Source organism: Capricornis sumatraensis, chromosome 13 (genome assembly GCF_032405125.1).
Source record: "Capricornis sumatraensis isolate serow.1 chromosome 13, serow.2, whole genome shotgun sequence".
Taxonomy (NCBI): domain Eukaryota; kingdom Metazoa; phylum Chordata; class Mammalia; order Artiodactyla; family Bovidae; genus Capricornis; species Capricornis sumatraensis.
This window is the reverse complement of record NC_091081.1, coordinates 28,493,638-28,514,726: the sequence shown is the minus strand read 5'-3', so window position 1 is coordinate 28,514,726 and position 21,089 is coordinate 28,493,638. Positions and strand designations below refer to the sequence as shown.

Genomic DNA, 21,089 nt, shown 5'->3' with positions numbered 1-21,089 from the left:
CAAGACTGGATAGAAGGGAAGGGGCAGGACCACTGGCATTCTGCTCCTGTCTGACTGGTCGATACAGTATCCCATGGCTACTCCTGACGCAAAGGAAGCTGAAAAATTGTGTTTTGCTTTAGATAAGAAAGGAAAATGGGGAGGGGTTGGATGTTGGAGAGCTACTCTACAGCGTCTGAAACAGCTTTCAAATTAAATTTTATCAAGCACCATTTAATTAAATCTAGAAACAGCTGATCAGATATATAATAATAAAACTGTCAGAAAATACTGATATGAAAGTTAGGCATAAAGCTCTCCACTGTCAGTAATTACACAATTTTGTATTGGTCTTTCATTCTCTGTTGGAACTGATTCTAGATGATGAAGAATGTCTGTTCCTTCAATCAGTTGCCTATATTGGAGAAAAAAATGGGGAAAAAAATTGTCAAGTTTCACGTATACCTTACATTCTTAAATTGAGTCCTGTCTAGCTTAGCTAAGGCTACAAATTAAATTAACCTCGGTCATAAATATCTTAAATTGCTCTAGATATGTGTACTCTATCACACTCCTCCACACCTGCTCCGGGTCTCTTCCAGTCTGTTATCCTCACTGCCGCCAGAGTGATCTTTTAAGAATGCTAATGTAGTCTCACCTCCCCACTTCAATAATCTCCCATTATCCTTAGGATAAAGACCAAAGGTCTCTACCATCACCCACCTCCCCGCTCCCCTTGAGGGCGCCCTGCAGCATGCTCCCTTGCTCTCGGCTCCAGCTGGACCAGCTCACAGCACCTCAGCCACCCCATGTGCCCTTCCTGCCACAGCTGTCTGCTTTGCTCTTGCCTCCCACACCCTCTGCCTGGTCACCTCCTGGGCTTCCTTCGGATCTCACTCAGTCATCACTTCCTTGGGGAATGTTTCCTAGACACTATCCTGCTTCCCCACCCGACTTCTATCAAGTTCCCCTTCTTTATAGGAGTGATCAGGGATAAATTTGACACCTATTTCTATGCTTCCTGAGTTAATTTCTGATTCTTCCCTGAGGGCAGAGATCATGTTGTCGCTTAGTGCTACTCTGTGCCTGGCACAGAGTAGATGCCTCATCAGCATCCACTGAACACATGAATTAAAGGCAGCCCAAAGCCGCGCTAGTTTGAGTCTCTACTCATTCAGTGGCCACAAGCCAGAACTCCCTGAGTGGAACTAGACTTCTGATGGTTCTCACAACTCAAAAAAAAGGCAGCAGGGGCCAGAGAGCCAGCCCTAAACATAGGACTATGCCCCCTGCCAGGGTTTGGGTTGAAGGAGTGGTTGACGAGGTATGGTTTCCATTCCACGATCCTTTAGGGGACGCAGTCAGTGCTGACGCTGACCATATGCTAGTCACCTCTCTTTTTTTTCTTTTGATGGGGGGACGTATTTTTTCCATCGCAGTTAGAAAACATGACAGAGCAGGACAAAAAGTATATTCTCAGGATAGAGAGCAGGGAAGAAATGGACAGACTCACCTTTGTCCAAAGAGGATGCGAAGCCTATTCTCCAAATTGGTTTCATAGACACTGAATGAGCACCTACTGTATGCACCTCTCCAGGTGTTAGGGCACAAGATAAATGAGGCCCTGTCCCTATTTCCAGTTGTTCACACTGTGCCAAAGAGGACAAGGAAGCAGTTTGATTTTGATAGTTGGTGGGGATTTCTGACCTAAGCCCTGAATGGGATTTTGGCAGACTGAAGGAAGGCAGAAAGTGACAAGACAAGCAGAGGCCCAGAGGGTGTTCTGGGAGGGATGGTACTCTGGGTCTGGCTGCAGCTCAGCCGCCATGTCGAAAGCTTCCAAATGTACATCTCCAGCCCTGGCGCAGCTTGAATTCCTTACTTCTGGTATTGAGGAATCGCCACCTGCCTGTCATAGAGCTGTCTTCACTTGAAACATAACTTGTCTATCTTGAATTCATGGTGTTCTCTCCCATATCTTCCTTTTTGTATTCTCTGCTGAAGTGAATGGCACCAACCATCCAACCAGTTCCAAAGTCCTCGGAGTTCCTCCAGCTCTTCACTGCCCAGGATGGTAGCCACTAGTCACAGGCGGTAATTACATTTAATTAAATTTAGTTCCTCAGTTGCACTGGCCACATTGCAGCTGCTCAGTGGCTCTATATGGCAGGGGCTATCATATTGGGCAGCACTGATCCTAGTATATTTCCATCTCTGTGGAAAGTTCTATTAGGTATCATTGCTTTAGAATTTTCCCGTAACTTCACCACCAACATCTAAACAGTCATAAAGTCTTGTTGAATCTAAGTTCCAAATATCTCTTGAATTTGTATTCATTTATCCCCTGCTCATATGTACTGCCAGTGCCTTAGATGAAAACTTCATGGCCTGCTGTTACCATCACTTGTTACCTGGCCTTTCTCCCTTCATTTTCATCCTTTGCTAATTAATCCCTCACTTCTGCTAAAAAGATACCTTTTTCAGAACAAAAACCTCATCATGTTGCTCCTAATTTAAAATTCTTGCATGGCTTCCCAGGGCCTTCAGGTGGGGGTGCATGCTCAGCAGCACGGCACCCTCAGCCCTTTGAGAGCTGGGCCCTGGCCGTCTCATCTTCTCCAGCCACCGCGCTCTCCGTTTCCCCTGGGCATTAAGCTCTAGCCCGATTAAGTGACTGGTAGATAGGATACTCCCCTTACTCCTCAGGTCCCTCTGCAAAGGCTCTTCACTCCTTCCAAAACGGATTCTACTCATTTTGATTTCCACTGTGCTCTATCTGCCTGACTTCTCTATGACTTTCAGTCCTCATTTCACCTTCTCATGAAACTTTCTGTGACTCCCCCCTACTTTAGCGGTCCCTTATAGTGCAATTAATTCCTCCCTAGCACTATTCCCAACATATATCCCTTCTACATTTGTGTGAATGGATTTGTATTTTGATATTCTTTCCCCATGAAACCACTGGGCAAGGGCATCAACCAGACGGGCTGTGCGTTGACCCCGTCTCCCCAAAGGGCATTCCCAGTGTTATCCTTCTGAAGACAAGGCAAGGTAATGCACCAGAAACGAGGGCTTGGATGGAGGGTCTGTCTCAAATAGGAGAGGAAATTTCTGTATCTCTCTGGACTTTGCCAGCCATGTCTGAGCTTCTGGAAGCCAGATGAAGCTGGGGGTGCTCTGTGATGACAGGGAAGAAAAAGCATCTCCCACTAGAGGCAGCCCCACAGCAGGGAAGGAGGATAGCTCTGAAGGAGTTGGTTCTATTTTGTCGGATTATCGAGTTGCCTACTATGGCATTACTTTTCTGCTTCTCCCTTAACCTTCTGCAAGGTCTTGTTTAAATAGTTCAGCCCAGACTCAGCTGTTATTTGGAGGCTTCAGGGGGAAAAAAATGAGATTATATTTAGGCTAGAGCAATAAAACGATGCAACTGCCTCTCTGAGGCCAGTGTGTTGGTGATAATGATTCAGTGGGAGAGATTCCCCCAAAGATGAATCACATGGGAAAAGCAGTCATCAAAAGGAGACCAAGCACTCCTCTACTCCACTACCGTCCTGTAAGGATCTGCGCTGGCTTATGCTAAGGAGCTGGAGGGTTATTTATTGCCTTGCCCTCCCCCCTGTATTCCCAGTGCACTTTTTACAGGGCTTGCTGTCTCATGGCTCACTGTCTCACAGTTGTTGGGTTCTCTAACATGTTATAGGCTCCCTGGAGGCAGAAATTGTGTCTCATCACTCTTTCCTCAGGACTGAGCACAGGGACCAGCATTTGGTGGGAGCCTAATAAAATGCTAGGTGAATAAAAGGTCAGAAGGCCAGCCGCAGTGAAGGCTGAAGAAAGACGGGGGGCCAGAGGGTGCAGGACCTAAAATGCCACTCTGAACTCCAGGCTGTATGCATCCAGGGGCGGAGATGGTGAAAGAGGCATTAAATGTTGCAAAACGGTCAGTGTGTGTTTGAGAAAGGTTCTTTTCAGAAGGATATAAAGAATCTAAGTATATGGTTGAGGGCAGTGACACTACCAGAAGGTGACAGGAAGATATTTAAAAGATCTAAGAAATTGTGAGATTTGGACTTAAAACATATTGAAAAATGCATTTTCAAAATCAGAATACAGTTTATTAAGCCAGGGAAGATGGAGGAAAATGCATTATTTTAGCTTATGTAGCTATTAAAATTACCTCTTTAAAGAAATCTCCTTTGGCTGAAAATATACTTTATGCTTTTTCAACCTGGAAATATCATCCACATTACCCTGAAGGAATAATTGTGCTTAAAATTGTCCTGGAAGTTTTCCTTGGAATGAAGGGTCAGTAATTATCCCTATGGAGTAGCTGGAATAATCTAAATGTTCAGAAACATTCTGACACTTTATATATCATTTCAGGAAAGACTAAGTATTAGCTTCAACTTATATTCATTTCAGTAATCAAATAGAGATATGAAACACAGGAGTGGTGAAGAGTATCATCACCATTCATTTTAGGTCCACATGCCTATATGCTTATTGCTAACAATAAACTGGAAAATTCTGACAGAGATGGGAGTACCAGACCGCCTGACCTGCCTCTTGAGAAACCTAAAGGCAGGTCAGGAAGCAAGTTAGAACTGGACCTGGAACAACAGACTCGTTCCAAATAGGAAAAGGAGTACATCAAGGCTGTATATTGTCACCCTGCTTATTTAACTTCTTTGCAGAGTACATCATGAGAAACGCTGGACTGGAAGAAACACAAGCTGGAATCAAGATGGCTGGGAGAAATATCAATAACCTCAGATATGCAGATGACACCACCCTTATGGCAGAAAGTGAAGAGGAACTAAAAAGCCTCTTGATGAAAGTGAAAGAGGAGAGTGAAAAAGTTGGCTTAAAGCTCAACATTCAGAAAACGAAGATCATGGCATCTGGCCCCATCACTTCAAGGGAAATAAATGGGGAAACAGGGGAAACAGTGTCAGACTTTATGTTTTGGGGCTCCAAAATCACGGCAGATGGTGACTGCAGCCATGAAATGAAAAGACGCTTACTCCTTGGAAGAAAAGTTATGACCAACCTAGATAGCATGTTGAAAAGCAGAGATATTACTTTGTCAACAAAGGTCCATCTAGTCAAGGCTATGGTTTTTCCAGTGGTCATGTATGGATGTGAGTTGGACTGTGAAGAAAGCTGAGCGCCAAAGAATTGATGCTTTTGAACTGTGGTGCTGGAGAAGACTCTTGAGAGTCCCTTGGACTGCAAGGAGATCCAACCAGTCCATCCTAAAGGAGATCAGTCCTGGGTGTTCATTGGAAGGACTGATCCTGAAGCTGAAACTCCAATAGTTTGGCCACCTGATGCGAAGAGTTGACTCATTGGAAAAGACTCTGATGCTGGGAGGGGTTGGGGGCAGGAGGAGAAGGGGACGACAGAGGATGAGATGGCTGGATGGCATCACTGACTCAATGGATGCAAGTTTGAGTGAACTCCAGGAGTTGGTGATGGACAGGGAGGCCTGGCGTGCTGTGATTCACGGGGTCGCAAAGAGTTGGACATGACTGAGCGACTAAACTGAACTGAATAATATTCTAATAATTATTACCTGAGACATTTCTGTATTTTAAGGGCTTCCCTTATAGTTCAGATGGTAAAGTTCAGATGGGTCACCTGCAATGCAGGAGACCCAGGTTCAATCCCTGGGTCAGGAAGATCCCCTGGAGAAGTGAATGGCTACCCACTCCACTGTTCTTGCCTGGAGAATCCAATGAATGGAGGACACTGGCCGGCTACAGTTCGTGGGGTCTCAGAGTTGGATGGACATGACTGAGCGACTAAGCATGCATGCACGTTCCACAGTTTAAATTGCTCAGTAACAAAAAGTTACTTGTAACCTGGATGACTGTCATCTTTCTCCTCACAGTGTTCATGGATAGTTACTTAAATGGCTTTGCCTCACTTCTGCATCTAAATATATACACATTATTAAGAGCTATGGTATTATTCACTTTCATTGACAATATACTTGAGGCTAAAGATCCACAGAAGGATGGATGATGGATGAATGGATGCACAGAACATTGTAATGGCTAAATAGTTTCTGTGTTTTTAATAGATAGCAAGCTTCTTGTGTGTTCAGTCGCTCAGTCGTGTCTGTCTCTTTATGACCCCATGGACTGTAGCCTGCCAAGCTCCTCTGTCCACAGAATTTTCCAGGCAAGAATACTGGAGTGGGTTGCTATTTCCTTCTCCAAGCAAGCTTCTTATGAAATACTTATTTCTAAATATATTTGTCTATAGTATTTGTATTACTTTTGTTTTCTAATTGTTTTTAGTTTACTCGTAGGCTATGTACAATGCTCACCCAAATATTTTTGAACCACATTTTAACATATATAAATATTACATAAACAAACTTAAAATGCACATACCCAAAAGCCACATATTTTTTATCTAGATACGGAGCAGCCTGTAGTGTGATATAGAACTGTGACCCATTGCTGTGACGGCCTTTGTTGACCATTCCAAGAACTCCCCTTTTATTATGAGGAACTGAGAAGTTTTCATCTAGAAAAGACAATACATAGTAGGTCATTAAAATATTTATTTTCTTGGCTGATTGTAACATATAGAGCACAAACAGAATGCTTGGTTAAAGGATTCGCAATCATATTTATCAGTATATTCCAAATTGTAAATATTCTATTTGTTTCTTATAACTTTCACTCAACTGGGCTGTTAAAAAAGATAAGCTGGAAAGTCTTATTAGAACTATTTAAACATTTACCTTTAGTTTATCATTAGCATCCTTAAAAACAAGTGTGGTAAGAAAATTGATAACGTAAAAGGAAAAACTTGAAATTAAAAATGTAAAAGGAAGTGCATACCTTTTTTAGGAATTAAAGTCAGTAAACATTCTTGTATTGTTTTGACAGTAATATTTTATTCAAACTACCAATGTGATTATTAAAAATGCCTCCTTGGAGATACCTTTCATGGACAGACCCTTCCCTTCACAGCATCTTCCACAGGCCTCTATTGTAGTCTTTAAAATACTTTGTAATTGTTCACAGGTTGTTTCCTGTTTGGGAAGGCAGGGACTTTATCTCATCATGCCTTTTATCCCCAGGGCCACCTAGCACATTACTTGGCACATGTGTGGCCTTAAATATTGATGAAAATAATTTATGCTATTGTTAGTAGTCTTTAAGTAAATTTTAATCTCAGACCTTACATGGATTGACCAAGATTTTGTGGAAAGTGATTTTTTTTTAAGCAGAAGATTTAACAAGTAAAAAAAATTATACAGTGATTATCAGACCACTATTTGCAGGAAGAACCATTTCCAGCATGAAATAAGATTTGCCTCCAAACTCAAAAACACAGAAGGAAGTAATAGAAGAGAAATTCAGTAAAAGTTTTCATTCAGGAACTATATCAAATTCTGGGGATAATTGAGAGATGAATATTAACTGTCAAGATTTTCCTAAACTACAGTTGCTGACTATTCTAAGTTTCAAAGCTAAGTCAACGAAACAATTAAGCCATACCCATGGTGGTTACTTTTAGCTTGTTAAACTGCACACTGAATAAAGACCTGAAATCTTACGAAATGCAAATAAAATATTATTGTATCTTTATAATTACATTGATACTCCATATTCATTTTGATGCAATAGAGAGTAACCCATTAATTTCACAGAAAATGGCATGGCATAAGAAATCTCCCAAGCAAAGATTCATTCAATGACAAAATTATTTTTGTCATTGCTTTTAGATATTATGATCCATTTTTCTTAAAATCTGGAATTAGTTGGAAGAAAATTTATAGAGTTGTAACATTTTTACCAAAAATTCTGTGATTATGGGAGAACTTTTAAAGCATTAAAGGTGTAACTTTGTTTGAACTAGAAATCAGAATTCAACTGCTGATGAAAATCAGTTTCTGAATTTAATATAAAACTCATTCTGATGTTTAAAATGAAAGCAACTACTACTTTACCAGGTTTAGGCAAATTGCCTTCTCTGGTAAGAGAATAATCAAACAGTTTAGGGGCATTTCCATATAATCTTCTGAAGACAGTAATGTCAAGTGGAAATTGGACTTGAGTCCTACAACATCAGTTTTTTAAACCTACTGCTCTAATTTTACCACCATCTTTAAATAATAATAGATGTTCACTAATTATTTATTGTTATATAAATGTAGGTGTGGTGGATTCATGTCAGTGTATGGCAAAACCAATACAGTATTGTAAAATAAAGTAAAAAAAAAAAAAAAAGGCAAAAAAGTAGGTGTGCTGCTGCTGCTGCTGCTGCTGCTGCTAAGTCACTTCAGTTGTGTCCTACTCTGTGCGACCCCATAGACGGCACCCCACCAGGCTCCCCCGTCCCTGGGATTCTCCAGGCAAGAACACTGGAGTGGGTTGCCATTTCTTTCTCCAATGCATGAAAGTGAAAAGTGAAAGTGAAGTCGCTCTGTCGTGTCCGACTCGTAGCAACCCCATGGACTGCAGCCTACCAGGCTCCTCTGTCCATGGGATTTTCCAGGCAAGAGTACTGGAGTGAGGTGCCATCGCCTTCTCTGAGCAGGTGTGCTACCTACCATTTTTAAACTGCTGCTTAAATGAATTATTTTTTATATTTTTAAATAAATTACAGTTGATTTAAAGTATATTAGTTTCAGGTGTGCAGCACAGTGATTCAGTATTCTTACAGATTATATTCCATTAGAAGTTATTACAAGAAAATGGCTATAATTCCCTGTGCTATATAATATATCTTGTTGTTTATTTTATACATAGTGGTATGTATCTCTTAATGCTATACCCTACCTTGTCCCTCCCTGCTTCCCTCTCAGCTCTGGTAGCCACTGGTTTGTTTTCTATACCCATGAGTCTCTCTCTGTCTTGCTATATACACTTGTTCGTATTATTTTTCAGATTCATGTATAAATGGTAACATACAGTATTTGTCTTTCTCTGACTTACTTCACTAAGCATAATACTCTCCAGGTCCATCCACATTGCTGCAAATGACAGCATTTCATTCTTCTTTATGACTGAGTGTGTGCTGAGAGATGAATATCAACTGTCAAGATTTTCTAAACTGCAGTTGCTGTTATTCTTAAGTTTCAAAGCTAAGTCAACAAAACAAGCCATATCCATGGTGGTTACTTTTATGGTTACAATATTCAAAATGGAATATTACACATATACACTACAAAAACACATACACATATATATACACTACATCTCTTTATGTGTGTGTATATATATACATACATACATACATATATATATATACACACACACACACACATATACTACATCTTTATCCATTTATCTGTTGATGGACACTTAGGTTGCTTCCATATCTTGGCTATTATAAATAGTGCTGCTTTGAACACTGGGGTACATGTATCTTTCTGAATTAGTGTTTTTGTTTTTTTTCTGGATATATACCAAGGAGTGAAATTGCTGGATCATGTTGTAGTTCTATTGTTAGTTTTTTAAGGAACCTCCACACTGTTCTCCATAGTGGCTATACCAACTACATTCCCACCAACAATATGCAAGTGTTCTTTTTTCTCCACACCCTCTCTAACATTTGTTATTTGTAGACTTTTTGATGATGGCCATTTGAACTGATGTGAAGTGGTATCTCAATGAATCAATCATTTTGATTTATATTTCTCTACCCCATGGACTGTAGCCCGCCAGGCTCCTCTGTCCATGGAATCCTCTAGGCAAGAACACAGGAGTGGGTAGCCATTCACTTCTCCAGAAGATCTTCCTGACCCAGGGATTGAACCCACTCCCTTCACTGCGGGCAAATTCTTTGCCTTCTGAGCCACCAGGGAAGGCCCAGTGATTAGTGATATAGAGCATCTTTTCCTGTGCCTGTTGGCCATCTGCATATCTTCTTTGGAAAAATGTCTGTGAAGATCTTCTACCCATTTGATAGGGTTGTTTGGGGTTTTTTGAAATTGAATTGTATGAACTGTTTACTTGTTCTGGATATTAACCCCTTGTCAGTCATATCATTCGCAAATATTTTGTTCTATTCAGTAGGTTGTCTCTTTATTTTTGTAGATGGTTTTCACTGCTGTGCAAAAAAACTTAAGTTTAATTAGGCTATTTGTTTTCACTTTTTTAGTTCTTTTGCCTTAGGAAACAAACAGAAAGATGCAAAGCAACCTACAGATTTAATGAATTCCCTATCAAAATACCTATGACATTTTTCACAGAACTAGAAAAAATTCTGTGGAACGACAAAAAACTTTACGGAACCACAAAATATCCCAAATTGCCATAGCAACCTTGGGAAAAAAGGAATAAAGCTGGAGGTATCGCCCCCTCAAACTTCAAACTATACTATAAAACTACAGTAATGGAAACAGCCAGGGTACAAGTGCAAAAACAGACAGATAGATCAATGGAACAGAATAAAGAGCCCAGCAATAAACCCATGGTCAATTAATCTATGACAAAGAAGGCAAGAATATTCAATGGAGAGAAGAAAATCTCTTCAATAAGTGGTGCTGGGAAAATTGGACAGCTACGTGTAAAACAAGGAGATTAGAATATACCCTCACTCCCTCAAACTATATATAAAAATAAACTCAAAATGGGTTAAAGACTCCAATGTAAGATCTAAAACCATAAAACTCCTAGAAGAGAACATGGGCAGAACATTCTTTGGGACTGAAATATTTATTTTAAAACATGTTGACTCTGTGCATGACATTAGGTATAAAAAGCCAAGTGTTCATCAATATATGAATGGATAAATTCTTTAAGAATATTCATAATATTAAACCAGGAAAATGAGAGAATTCCAGCTATAGACAACATGGATAAATTTCACAGGCAGTGATGAACAAAAGAAAGGACACAGAGAGCACCTGCCATGAGTCCATTCATTATTGTTACTCAGTTGCTAAGTCATGTCAGACTCTGCAACCCCATGGACTGCAGCAAGCCAGGCTTCCCTGTGCTTCCCTGTTTCCTGGAGTTTGCCCAAACTCATATCCATTCAATCAGTGATGCCATCCAACCATCTCTTCCTCTGTCGCCCCCTTCTCCTCCTGCCCTCAGTTTTTCCCAGCATCAGAGTCCTTTCCAGTGAGTCAGCTCTTCTCATCAGGTGGCCAAAGTATTAGAGCTTTATCTTCAGCATCAGTCCTCCAGTGAATATTCAGGGTTGAAGTGAAGTGTTAGTTGCTCAGGCATGTCTAACTCTTTGTGACCCCATGGACTGTAGCCCTTGGGCTCCTCTGTCCATGGAATTCTCCAGGCAAGAATCCTGGAGTGGGTAGCCATTCCCTTCTCTAGGGGATCTTACCCCCGCCCCCCTGTACCCCAGGGGTTAAACCTGGGTCTCCTGCATTGCAGCCCAATTCTTTGCTGTCTGAGCCACAAGGGAAGCCCAAGTCCACTTCATATAAAGTCCAAAAATAGGAAAAACTTAATTTTTTTATTTAGGGATTTATGGATGAGTGATTGGAGAATCCCATGGACCAAGGAGCCTGGCGGGCTACAGTCCATGGGGTCGCAAAGAGTTGGACACGACCGAAGCGACAGCACACACACACGCATGAGTGGTAAAACTGACAAGAAAAGCAAGGAAAAAGTTAGGTTAGAGGTTACCTCTAAGAGGGAGATGGAGTTATTACTGAGGATGGGCAGATGGGGTGCTTCTGGCATGCTGGTGGTTCTTTCTTGACAAGGATGGTAATATAGGGGGTTGCTTTATGATTAGTTTTAAACTGTACATATCAAATTTACACATATATTATAAATCTCAGAATTTAAAAAAAAGTAGCCCTTAAGTGGCTACCCAGCCATATTATCTTGTTCTTAATTCTACCAAAAAATACTTTTGTACAGCTTTTAGTTGCATTATTGAATATTAACAGTGCATCAGGCTCTCTGCTTTTTGTTAATGTCTACTTTCATTTAAAGGAGATCTAGGAATTAGACAAATGGATTTTATTTAAGTGCTGTATCTGTTTGTTAATTAGAGCACATGCTAATATTAAGAAACTGGTCTACTTAAAGTAATAAGGATAATCAAGTATTTAAATATGTTACTGACTTCCCTAGTGGCGCAGTGGTTAAGAGTCCACCGGCCAATGCAGGGCTCACGGATTCAATCCCTGATCCTGGAAGATGCCACATGCTACGGAGAAGCTAGGCCCGTGCACCACATCTGCTGAGCCTGTGCTCTGGAGCCTGTGAACTACAACTACCGAGCCTGCACGCAGCAACTGCTGAAGCCTGCATGCCTAGAGCCCATGCTCTGCAACAAGAGAAGCCTGCTCACTGCAGTGAAGAGTAGCCCCTGTCCACCACAGCTAGAGAAAGCCCTCGCAAAGCATCAAGGGCCCAGCACTGCCAGAATGAATAAAATTATTTAAAAATACATATATCCTTTCTTTTCTTCTGCTGTTCACATAAATAGCCTTTTCTCTAGTCAGCCCAGGCCATGGAGTCACCAATCCCTTGAGAGTGGGAAGGATTAGGGATATTATACAAGGAATACAAAGCAAGGGAAGAGTTGATATGTAGCTTCTAACCTTCACAACAGGATCTGGGAAGACAAAAATAGCTGTGATTCAAAATAAAGCAAAACAAGGCTTCCCTGGTGGTTCAGTGGTTAAGAACCTGCCTGCCAATGCAGGAGACGCAGCTTCAATCCCTGGTCCGGGAAGATCCCACTTGCTGTGGAACAACTAAGCTCACGTGCCACCACTACTGAGCCTGTGCTCTGGGGCCCAGGAACCACGACCGCTGAGCCTAAGCCCCCCAACCTACTGAAGCCCACATGCTCTAGAGCCTGTGCTGCGCAACCAGAGAGGCCGCCACAAGGAGAAGCCTTCACGCCGCAACTAGAGAAAAACCCGCGCAGCAAAGAGGACCCAACACAGCCAAAACTAACTAGAAAGTTATGCAAAACAAAGCAAGACTCTCCTCAAGTTAAAGACTAACCAATTTATAAAACAACAATTAGGTAAAATTTATTTCATTCTTTTAAATTCACTGTGTTAAGCTTAATAAAAGTGATTTTTGTGGTTATAACTTTTTAAGAAGCCCTGGGTTTTAACTGTGCATCTCATGGAAATACGGTCCAGTGAGAGAATGTAGAAGGAGGTCTGGCTGTCGATGTATTAACTAACATTCCATGGGGCCGGGGGAGGGTGAGTCTACGTGAAGAGGGAACCCCGTGCTGTAGCTGTTTTGAATACTGGCCCCACATTCTCTCTTTCAGCCATTTATCTTTCCTTTGGGAGCATCTCTTTTCACTTGACAGTGTACTGAATTCCTGATTCTGCACTGCCAGACAGACTGAGGAATGAAAGCTTCCTTAAGCCCACCAGGCTCCCTGGGCACCAGAGGAGCCAGGCCTCCAGCTGGAGAGGAAACCCCCACAGTATCTAACAGGAGCGAAAGGGGAATGGACGGAGGCATGGGGATGTCCACAGGGACAAGTGAGGAGATGAGCGGAGAGATCGATCTCCTGGACAGAAGACCCAGGCTCTGCCTGGGGCTGCACTTCCAAGCAGGAAGAGTTTGGGTGATCTGTTAATGGCTGTGGGGTGGAAAAGTTTGTGGACCCTGATCGGAGATGAAGGATTTCAGGAAAGCTGCCCCAGTGCCCTTTCCCCGTCTGCAATGTCTTATTTTAAGCCTTAGCTCAGAGCTGCTCTGGTCAGCGCCCTCCGCTCTCCCAGGCAGTTGTTCTTTCCTGCCGCACTGGCTGCTTCCTCTGTAAAGGCGCTGGGCACCGCGCCAGTTCTTTTATGTGTTTAAACATCTGTCTGGGCAAAAACACTGAAATCCTTAAGGGTGGAAACTTGGTCATAACATCTATGTTTCCTAAGGTCCTAGCACCATATTGGCACCTAAGAATTTAAAGTTATATGAACAAATAAATAAATGAGTGGTGTCACTTGCATGATTTCATTTGATAAAGCTGTATCTGCATGAATTTAGAAGGAAAACTAGCTCTTTTCCTGTTCTCTTTGGCCATTGATTCAATATGATTATTTAAAAAAAAAAAAAACCTTTTCATTCTATTAAAATGTAGACACAAAAAGCCTTGTAAAACTAATGTATAGTATTGTTAAAGTTATTATAAGGCAAATACCCTTTTAAACACCATCCTGGCCAAGAAAAAGAACTTCGCCAGCCTTCCCCAGAGTCCCTCTCCCCCTCCAAAGCACATCCGTAATGTTTTATGTAACTCACGTCGTTTTACCATCCAAGTATGCCTCCCTAGGCACTACAGTTGAATCTCTCTCATTTTACTGAACTTGTGATGCCTTTTAAATCTCTCTTAATCCACAGGTTTTCTCTCTGTCCCTTCTTTTCCTTGCACTGTGTCTGTTCCTGAGCTAGTTCACCTTTAGGATTTCTCGCAGGCTGGAGTCTGCCGGCTGCACACACACGGTGCCGGTCAGCAGGTTTCGCTTGTTCCCTGTCCGGTCGGTTCTGTGTGAATGCTTGTGCTGAAGAGGCATGTTGCTTCACTTTGATTGATATGTGAGGGAGGAAGTGCCTTGAGCATGATGAAGCTCACCCCTCCTTTAATGTGCCGTTCCCTCTGGGAGAACCACCAGGTAACTGTAGGAAATGGCCTTCACTGAACTGAGCCAGCTGCCCAGGAGCACAGACACCTCAGATGTGACCAACCAGCTTGGTCACCGCATGTGAGCCACGTCCGCCCACATCTGGAGTGACAGCCTCCCTCCGACTGCAGAGAACGCTCCTGCCGCCACCTCCAGATCACTCACAAGATGCTGCTCTTCCCACACACCGCCTCCACAGACAGCAGGGCCTTTTCAGGGTAAGGTGCCTTATTTATTATCACACTGATGTGTTTCTTGACCACATAAAACATACAAAACTATGTTACTATTTTTATTGCGAACTTATTTTTTAATAAGTCACCGAGGAATTTTTGTTTTTACCTCAGTTATGCCATCAGTCAGCCCTGTGGTTTTTACTGTGTGGTTTGACAAAGCACAGAGATCTTTTAAGAACATATTACTAGCAGAACTGGTTGCATTTCTTGCAAACTGGATGCTGGGTCCAAAAGCTTCATCGGGCTCATGTTCTATCCCTTTGGTAGTGTGTTCTCTCAGCAGAAGGCCCACACTGTCTGACTGTCCCTGTTCTTGTGAAGGCAGTCGATACTGACGCAGCAAATGCCCACATCCATTATTTCACTGGGGGCAGCAAAGTGGTGACATTCTAATTTCCTTTTCACTGTTGACTGGAATTCTTTTATAACAAGATGTTTCCCCTTATCTATGATTTAGTATAGTTCCTATAGGAGAGGCAAGAGAAATGCTGGATTTTTACCTATATTTATCAGTTTTCAAGATAATGAATTTGTTTCCTATCATTTCCCTGAAGGTAAACAAGTAGGATTTCTCTTACAATATGATTATGAACTCATGGATTTAAAATCTTTGTTGGGTTTCAGTTAGCTGCAATTACCACTCAAATTACTCCATCTCTGACCAGTGAGAGACTCTTCAAATTGACTCCAGAGCCCTTTGCCATGACCCCAGTAAATTTTTAATAGTGCTTTTGGCTAGGTCATGATAGCATGACTGAACATGAGCTTCCACGCTCATTTTGAAATTTCCAGTCTCAAAACTCGAATCTGCCATGTTTTCCGGAGACCCTGGTTTCTTAAGCAAGAAATGATATTTCAAAACAACAATCTAAATTCTAGGAGAATGTATCACTACTGGGCTGGTCACTGTAGATAAATTCCATGGCCTAACTAAGATATAGATACGATACTTCTTGAGTTTAATAGGATATTTCCAATTCATATTCAGGACTATGGAATATTTTACTTGTTAACCTCTATTATATTTCATCTGTATTTCCTTTCTTCCACAATGAAGATTCTAACTCTGAAGGACAGGAAATTATAAAATTAGAATATCTCATAATTACTTGTTTTTTCCTATATTGTATATACAGCAATCTCAGTATAATACAACTATGACCAGTAAAATTTAACTGAAAGTAGTTTAAAATTTTGCATATATTCTCCCCATTTCTTTCATTTAAAAAACATTGTTAGACTAAGCATATAGTCATTATATATCATACTCTCAACCTTTTATTCCTCATTGAATTTTAGTTTTATAAGTAATTATATGATTAATGCTCACCACCAATTCTTCTGTCAGGATGCCTCTTGTAATCTGGCGGAATGAAACTCATTCTGCAGTCATTGATTCCTCAGGAATGACTCATGACAACACTATTCCCTGAAGTTTTACATATTGATAACTCTGTGTGCCCCTTAAAATTCACATTCAGTTTGACTGGATATAAAGCCCCCAGGTTCCATTTCATTTTAATTGAGCATCATAAATATATTACTCTGTTTTCTTCTGGCCTAAGAATATGATGATAATGTACTTTTCTTTCCCTTATAAATCACTTACTGTTTTTGTCTAACTGCCCAAAGATTCTTTTTTCTTTTTCTTTAATATCTAATAATATAAGTAAAATATGTCTGGTGTTGGTTGTTCTGGTTCAGTACTGTCAGATAGCTGTCTGTTCTTTCAGTAAGTAGTTTCAAGGTTTTAAAAAGATATTTTTACTTGAGGTATGAACATGCAATAAAATGCATATATTTTAGATGTTTGGTTTGATGCATTTTGACAGTTGGATATAGTGGTGTAACCACCACCCAAACAAAATACACAGTATCAGATCCTTTTTTCTTTCAGGAAAGCTTTTTAAAATTATGATTCTTAGTATCTGTTCCATTCCCTTCTACTGGTTTAATTCCTTAAGGATACTTATCATCTGTATGCTGGATCTTCTTTCTGTATCACTTTGTTGTAAATCCTTTTCATCTTTATTCATCTCGTTTTGATTTAAAAAATGTTCTTCTCCTTCTGCCTTTTGCTTCTTTGAATACACATATCAGTTGTTTTTATTTGGTCTTGTGTTCCTTATAATTTGTTCATTTCTGGAATTTTCTTTTATTGTTAATTCTTTTATTCAGTTCTGTAAACAACCTCATATCTGAGGTTTTCTAATTCTGATTTACGAGTTCTTTCCTGTCATATAATTTACTTTATGTCTTTTAGCTTATTTTGAAATCAGTTTGACCTGTGAGCTTTCTTTCTATGATACTTTCATTATCTGTAGTTATATGACTATGCACTTATTTTTTCATTCAAGAAAATTTCTGCTGCTTTCTGTCTCCCTCGGTGTTTAGAAGGAGGTGTGGCATTAGAAGGAAGGTAGTTTCCCAACTTCACAAACTCCCTCTAGTGCTGTTCTGTATTGGTCATCTGCGTGGCAGCGTGGTTCCTGGGATTCCTGGCTCTGTCCCTTTCCCTCTTCATCACTGTTATCCCAATACCTGCATAATTTTGATTCCACTCCCAACACTTCTTCTCAGTGTGGGCCTGTCCTGGAACAGAGGGCTTTCAGATCAGTTTTGAGAATTCACAAATGTTTGACTGCTCTGGCCTCAAGCCTTATGAGGGGTCCCATGCACTACCCTGCTCTTGCCTATTGTGGGGTTTTATATCCTCAGCTCTGACAAAAATGTCCTGCTTTCGCTCACATCCATGCTGATACCATGTGGATTGTGTGACTGTTGGTAGTTTGACCTCACCTGTTTATATTTTAAATTCGTGTAGATACCTTGCACGTAGTTTTGTTGTGTTATCCATGGGTCTTTAGTTTTCCCATCTAGTTTTTTGTCTATTTTTAGGTTGGGATTTCAAAAAATTAAAAAACTATGCCACTACCACTATCATCTTCCCAGGATCCCCAGTGGCAATCTTAGTAGGATGGTTATCAGGTACCAATTCTAAGTATGAGCATAGCAAAGTACAAGCCTTAAAAATATAAATTCCCTTCTACCCTTACAATCCTAATTTTAGAAACTTATTCTAAAGAAATAATACAATGAGGCAAGTGAAAGAAAGTACAAAGCTGTTCTGAACTGAATTGGGGTGCCTTCCCGCCTATCCCATTTTTAACTCCCACTTCTAGCATGTGTCCTTGTAGTATGTTACTCCAAACACTATCTTATTTGAGATTGTGAAACTGTCCAGTCCTGTTAAATTTGAATTATCAATTAAAATATGACTGTCAAAATTTAAAGACACATACCTTCAAATGTTGGTCCATAAATTGACTCTCCATTATCTCCTTTTCCAGCAACTATATCTGAGAAATAGCAGTAAATAAACATTAAAATTCTGAAATTAAAAAGAGAGATAATGGCAGGTGAAAATGCTTCAAATTATGATTCCATTTATAACAATAACCAGAGTAAGTGACCTAGTTGTTCAGTATCTATACCATGAAAATACTTCTATAATGATTTCACTTCTATTTTGTAAGTACTTTAGCATTCCTGATCCCATTTTTTCCCCTCATAACTCCCAAGTAGGCTAAATTTAATGTAAAACCTTTGAAATGATGAAGTATTAAATTATAATTGTGGCTAGAATTTAAATTAAGTGTGTTCATATAGGTTTGACTTATTTCACAAGTTATTCCATGGTTGATCTTACTTTTCAGAAAAAAAATGGAAAGATTTAGCCAAGGATGAAACAGGAACAGTGAGGTCTTTTTAACACAAGAATGAAAATAGATGCTGTAAAAAGAATTAATGTTCACATTTTTATTCTTTAGAACTCTGTACTGATAACTCATTTATCTGGTGTTTTACAACTGAAGTTCCTTTGCAATATAAAGATTTTTTTAATGGTATTTATAGAACCTGTTTCACATTATATGCATTATATGCATATTTTGGCTTAGGCAATGATCCTACTATAAAACTCCTCTATGCACAGCTACAACAGAAGCAAAGCTAACTCTAGTGAAACCAGAGGTCTCCGAGGTCTGTGCTCTCCCCATCAGCCCTTTCCCTTCTTTCAGCTCTTTAGATGGCCTCCTCGAATAATGTGCAATAAATAATTGTTGAAGAACAGGCCCATTTAAACTCAATATGAGTGCTTTACAATAAAAGTGTCTGTGCAATTTTTAAAAATCTGATGCAACAGCAAGCAGGTGAAGAGAATTTATGCAAGAAAGGGACATATAGCATATAAATTATACTACTCATAAAGCTGGTTCAAAAATTAACTGATAAACCTTAAGTCTTCAACAGACTCTGCCAGATATATACTTCCTTCCTGCCACTCCCACCCCATTCACCACAGCCCAAGGCTGTTCTCAGAAGCCTCCTGCAGTAGCCACAGGCTAAATCCGGGTTTGAATGTCCTCTAGCACCAATTCCTTCCTGTCCCAGAGTTTGCTTTGCTTGGTGAACCTCCCCAGGTGATTCCCCTGTCTGCTGACTTATGTAAATACCAGTGACACTCCCTTGCTTTCTCCCTCCAACACTTGTCACTACACTTGCCCTTTGCTTCTGATCTCCCAGGTGAATATTTTATATTGACACCATGTCATTCAGTATTTAATATTTTTTGTGACCATAACCCACCCCTTTGAATTCAGCTCTGGATATCTTCTGTACTTCTGACAGCAGATTCAGCAATGCAGAACAGTGGTTAAAAGTAAACTCCAAAGTCAGATGATTTTGATTTTGATCTTGATGTTGGTTACCTTTCCCAACACTGTTTCCTCATCTGCTATAGACAGCGATGATGGAAAATGCCTCCCCGGTAGTTCTGAGTGTGAAATGCAGTCATGTAGGGAGAGCACTACACATGGACATCACCAGACGCCCAACACCAAAATCAGACTGATTATATTTTTTGCAGCCGAAGATGGAGAAGCTCTATACAGTCAGCAAAAACAAGACCGGGAGCTGACTGTGGCTCAGGTCATGAACTCCTTATTGGCAAATTCAGATTGAAATTGAAAAAAGTAGGGAAAACCACTAGGCCATTCAGGTGACCTAAATCAAATCCCTTATGATTTTACAATGGAAGTGAGAAATAGATTTAAAGGACTAGATCTGACAGAGTGCCTGATGAACTATGGACGGAGGTTCATGACATTGTACAGGAGACAGGGATCAAGACCATCCCCATGGAAAAGAAATGCAAAAAAAGCAAAATGGCTGTCTGAGAAGGCTTTACAAATAGCGGTGAAAAGAAGAGAAGTGAAAAGCAAAGGAGAAAAGGAAAGATATAAGCATCTGAATGCAGAGTTCCGAAGAATACCAAGAGATAAGAAAGCCTTCCTCAGCGATCAATGCAAAGAAACAGAGGAAAACAACAGAATGGAAAGACTAGCGATCTCTTCAAGAAAATTAGAGATACCACGGGAACATTTCATGCAAAGATGGGCTCGATAAAGGACAGAAATGGTATGGCCCTAACAGAAGCAGAAGATATTAAGAGGTAGCAAGAATACACAGAAGAACTGTACAAAAAAGATCTTCACGACCCAGATAATAATGATGGTGTGATCACTCACCTAGAGCCAGACATCCTGGAATGTGAAGTCAAGTGGGCCTTAGAAAGCATCACTACGAACAAAGCTAGTGGAGGTGATGGAATTCCAGTTGAGCTGTTTCAAATCCTGAAAGATGATGCTGTGAAAGTGCTGCACTCAATATGCCAGCAAATATGGAAAACTCAGCAGTGGCCACAGGACTGGAAAAGGTCAGTTTTCATTCCAATCCCAAAGAAAGGCAATGCCAAAGAATGCTCAAACTACCGCACAATTGCATTCATCTCACATGCTAGTAAAGTAATGCTCAAAATTCTCCAAACCAGGCTTCAGCAGTACATGAACTGTGAACTTCCAGATGTTCAAGCTGGTTTTAGAAAAGGCAGAGGAACCAGAGATCAAATTGCCAACATCCACTGGATCATCGAAAAAGCAAGAGAGTTCCAGAAAAACATCTATTTCTGCTTTATTGACTATGCCAAAGCCTTTGACTGTGTGGATCACAACAAACTGTGGAAAATTCTGAAAGAGATTGGAATACCAGACCACCTGACCAGCCTCTTGAGAAACCTATATGCAGGTCAGGAAGCAACACTTAGAACTGGACATGGAACAACAGACTGGTTCCAAATAGGAAAAGGAGTACGTCAAGGATGTATATTGTCACCTTGCTTATTTAACTTCTATGCAGAGTACATTGTAAGA

General features: G+C 40.5%; 1 protein-coding gene across 1 annotated transcript in view; it reads right to left on the bottom strand.

Moving 5' to 3' along the window:
• Positions 1-282: 282 nt before the first annotated feature.
• Positions 283-21,089, bottom strand: part of PPIL6 (peptidylprolyl isomerase like 6) — a 36,061-nt gene continuing 15,254 nt past the window's right edge. Inside the window, exons 6-8 of the mRNA XM_068985476.1 lie at positions 18,123-18,179; positions 6,384-6,519; positions 283-394 (exon numbers count right to left, since the gene is read on the bottom strand). Of these exons, the coding sequence (XP_068841577.1) occupies positions 283-394; positions 6,384-6,519; positions 18,123-18,179 (305 nt within the window). The remainder of the gene's footprint in view (positions 395-6,383; positions 6,520-18,122; positions 18,180-21,089) is intronic.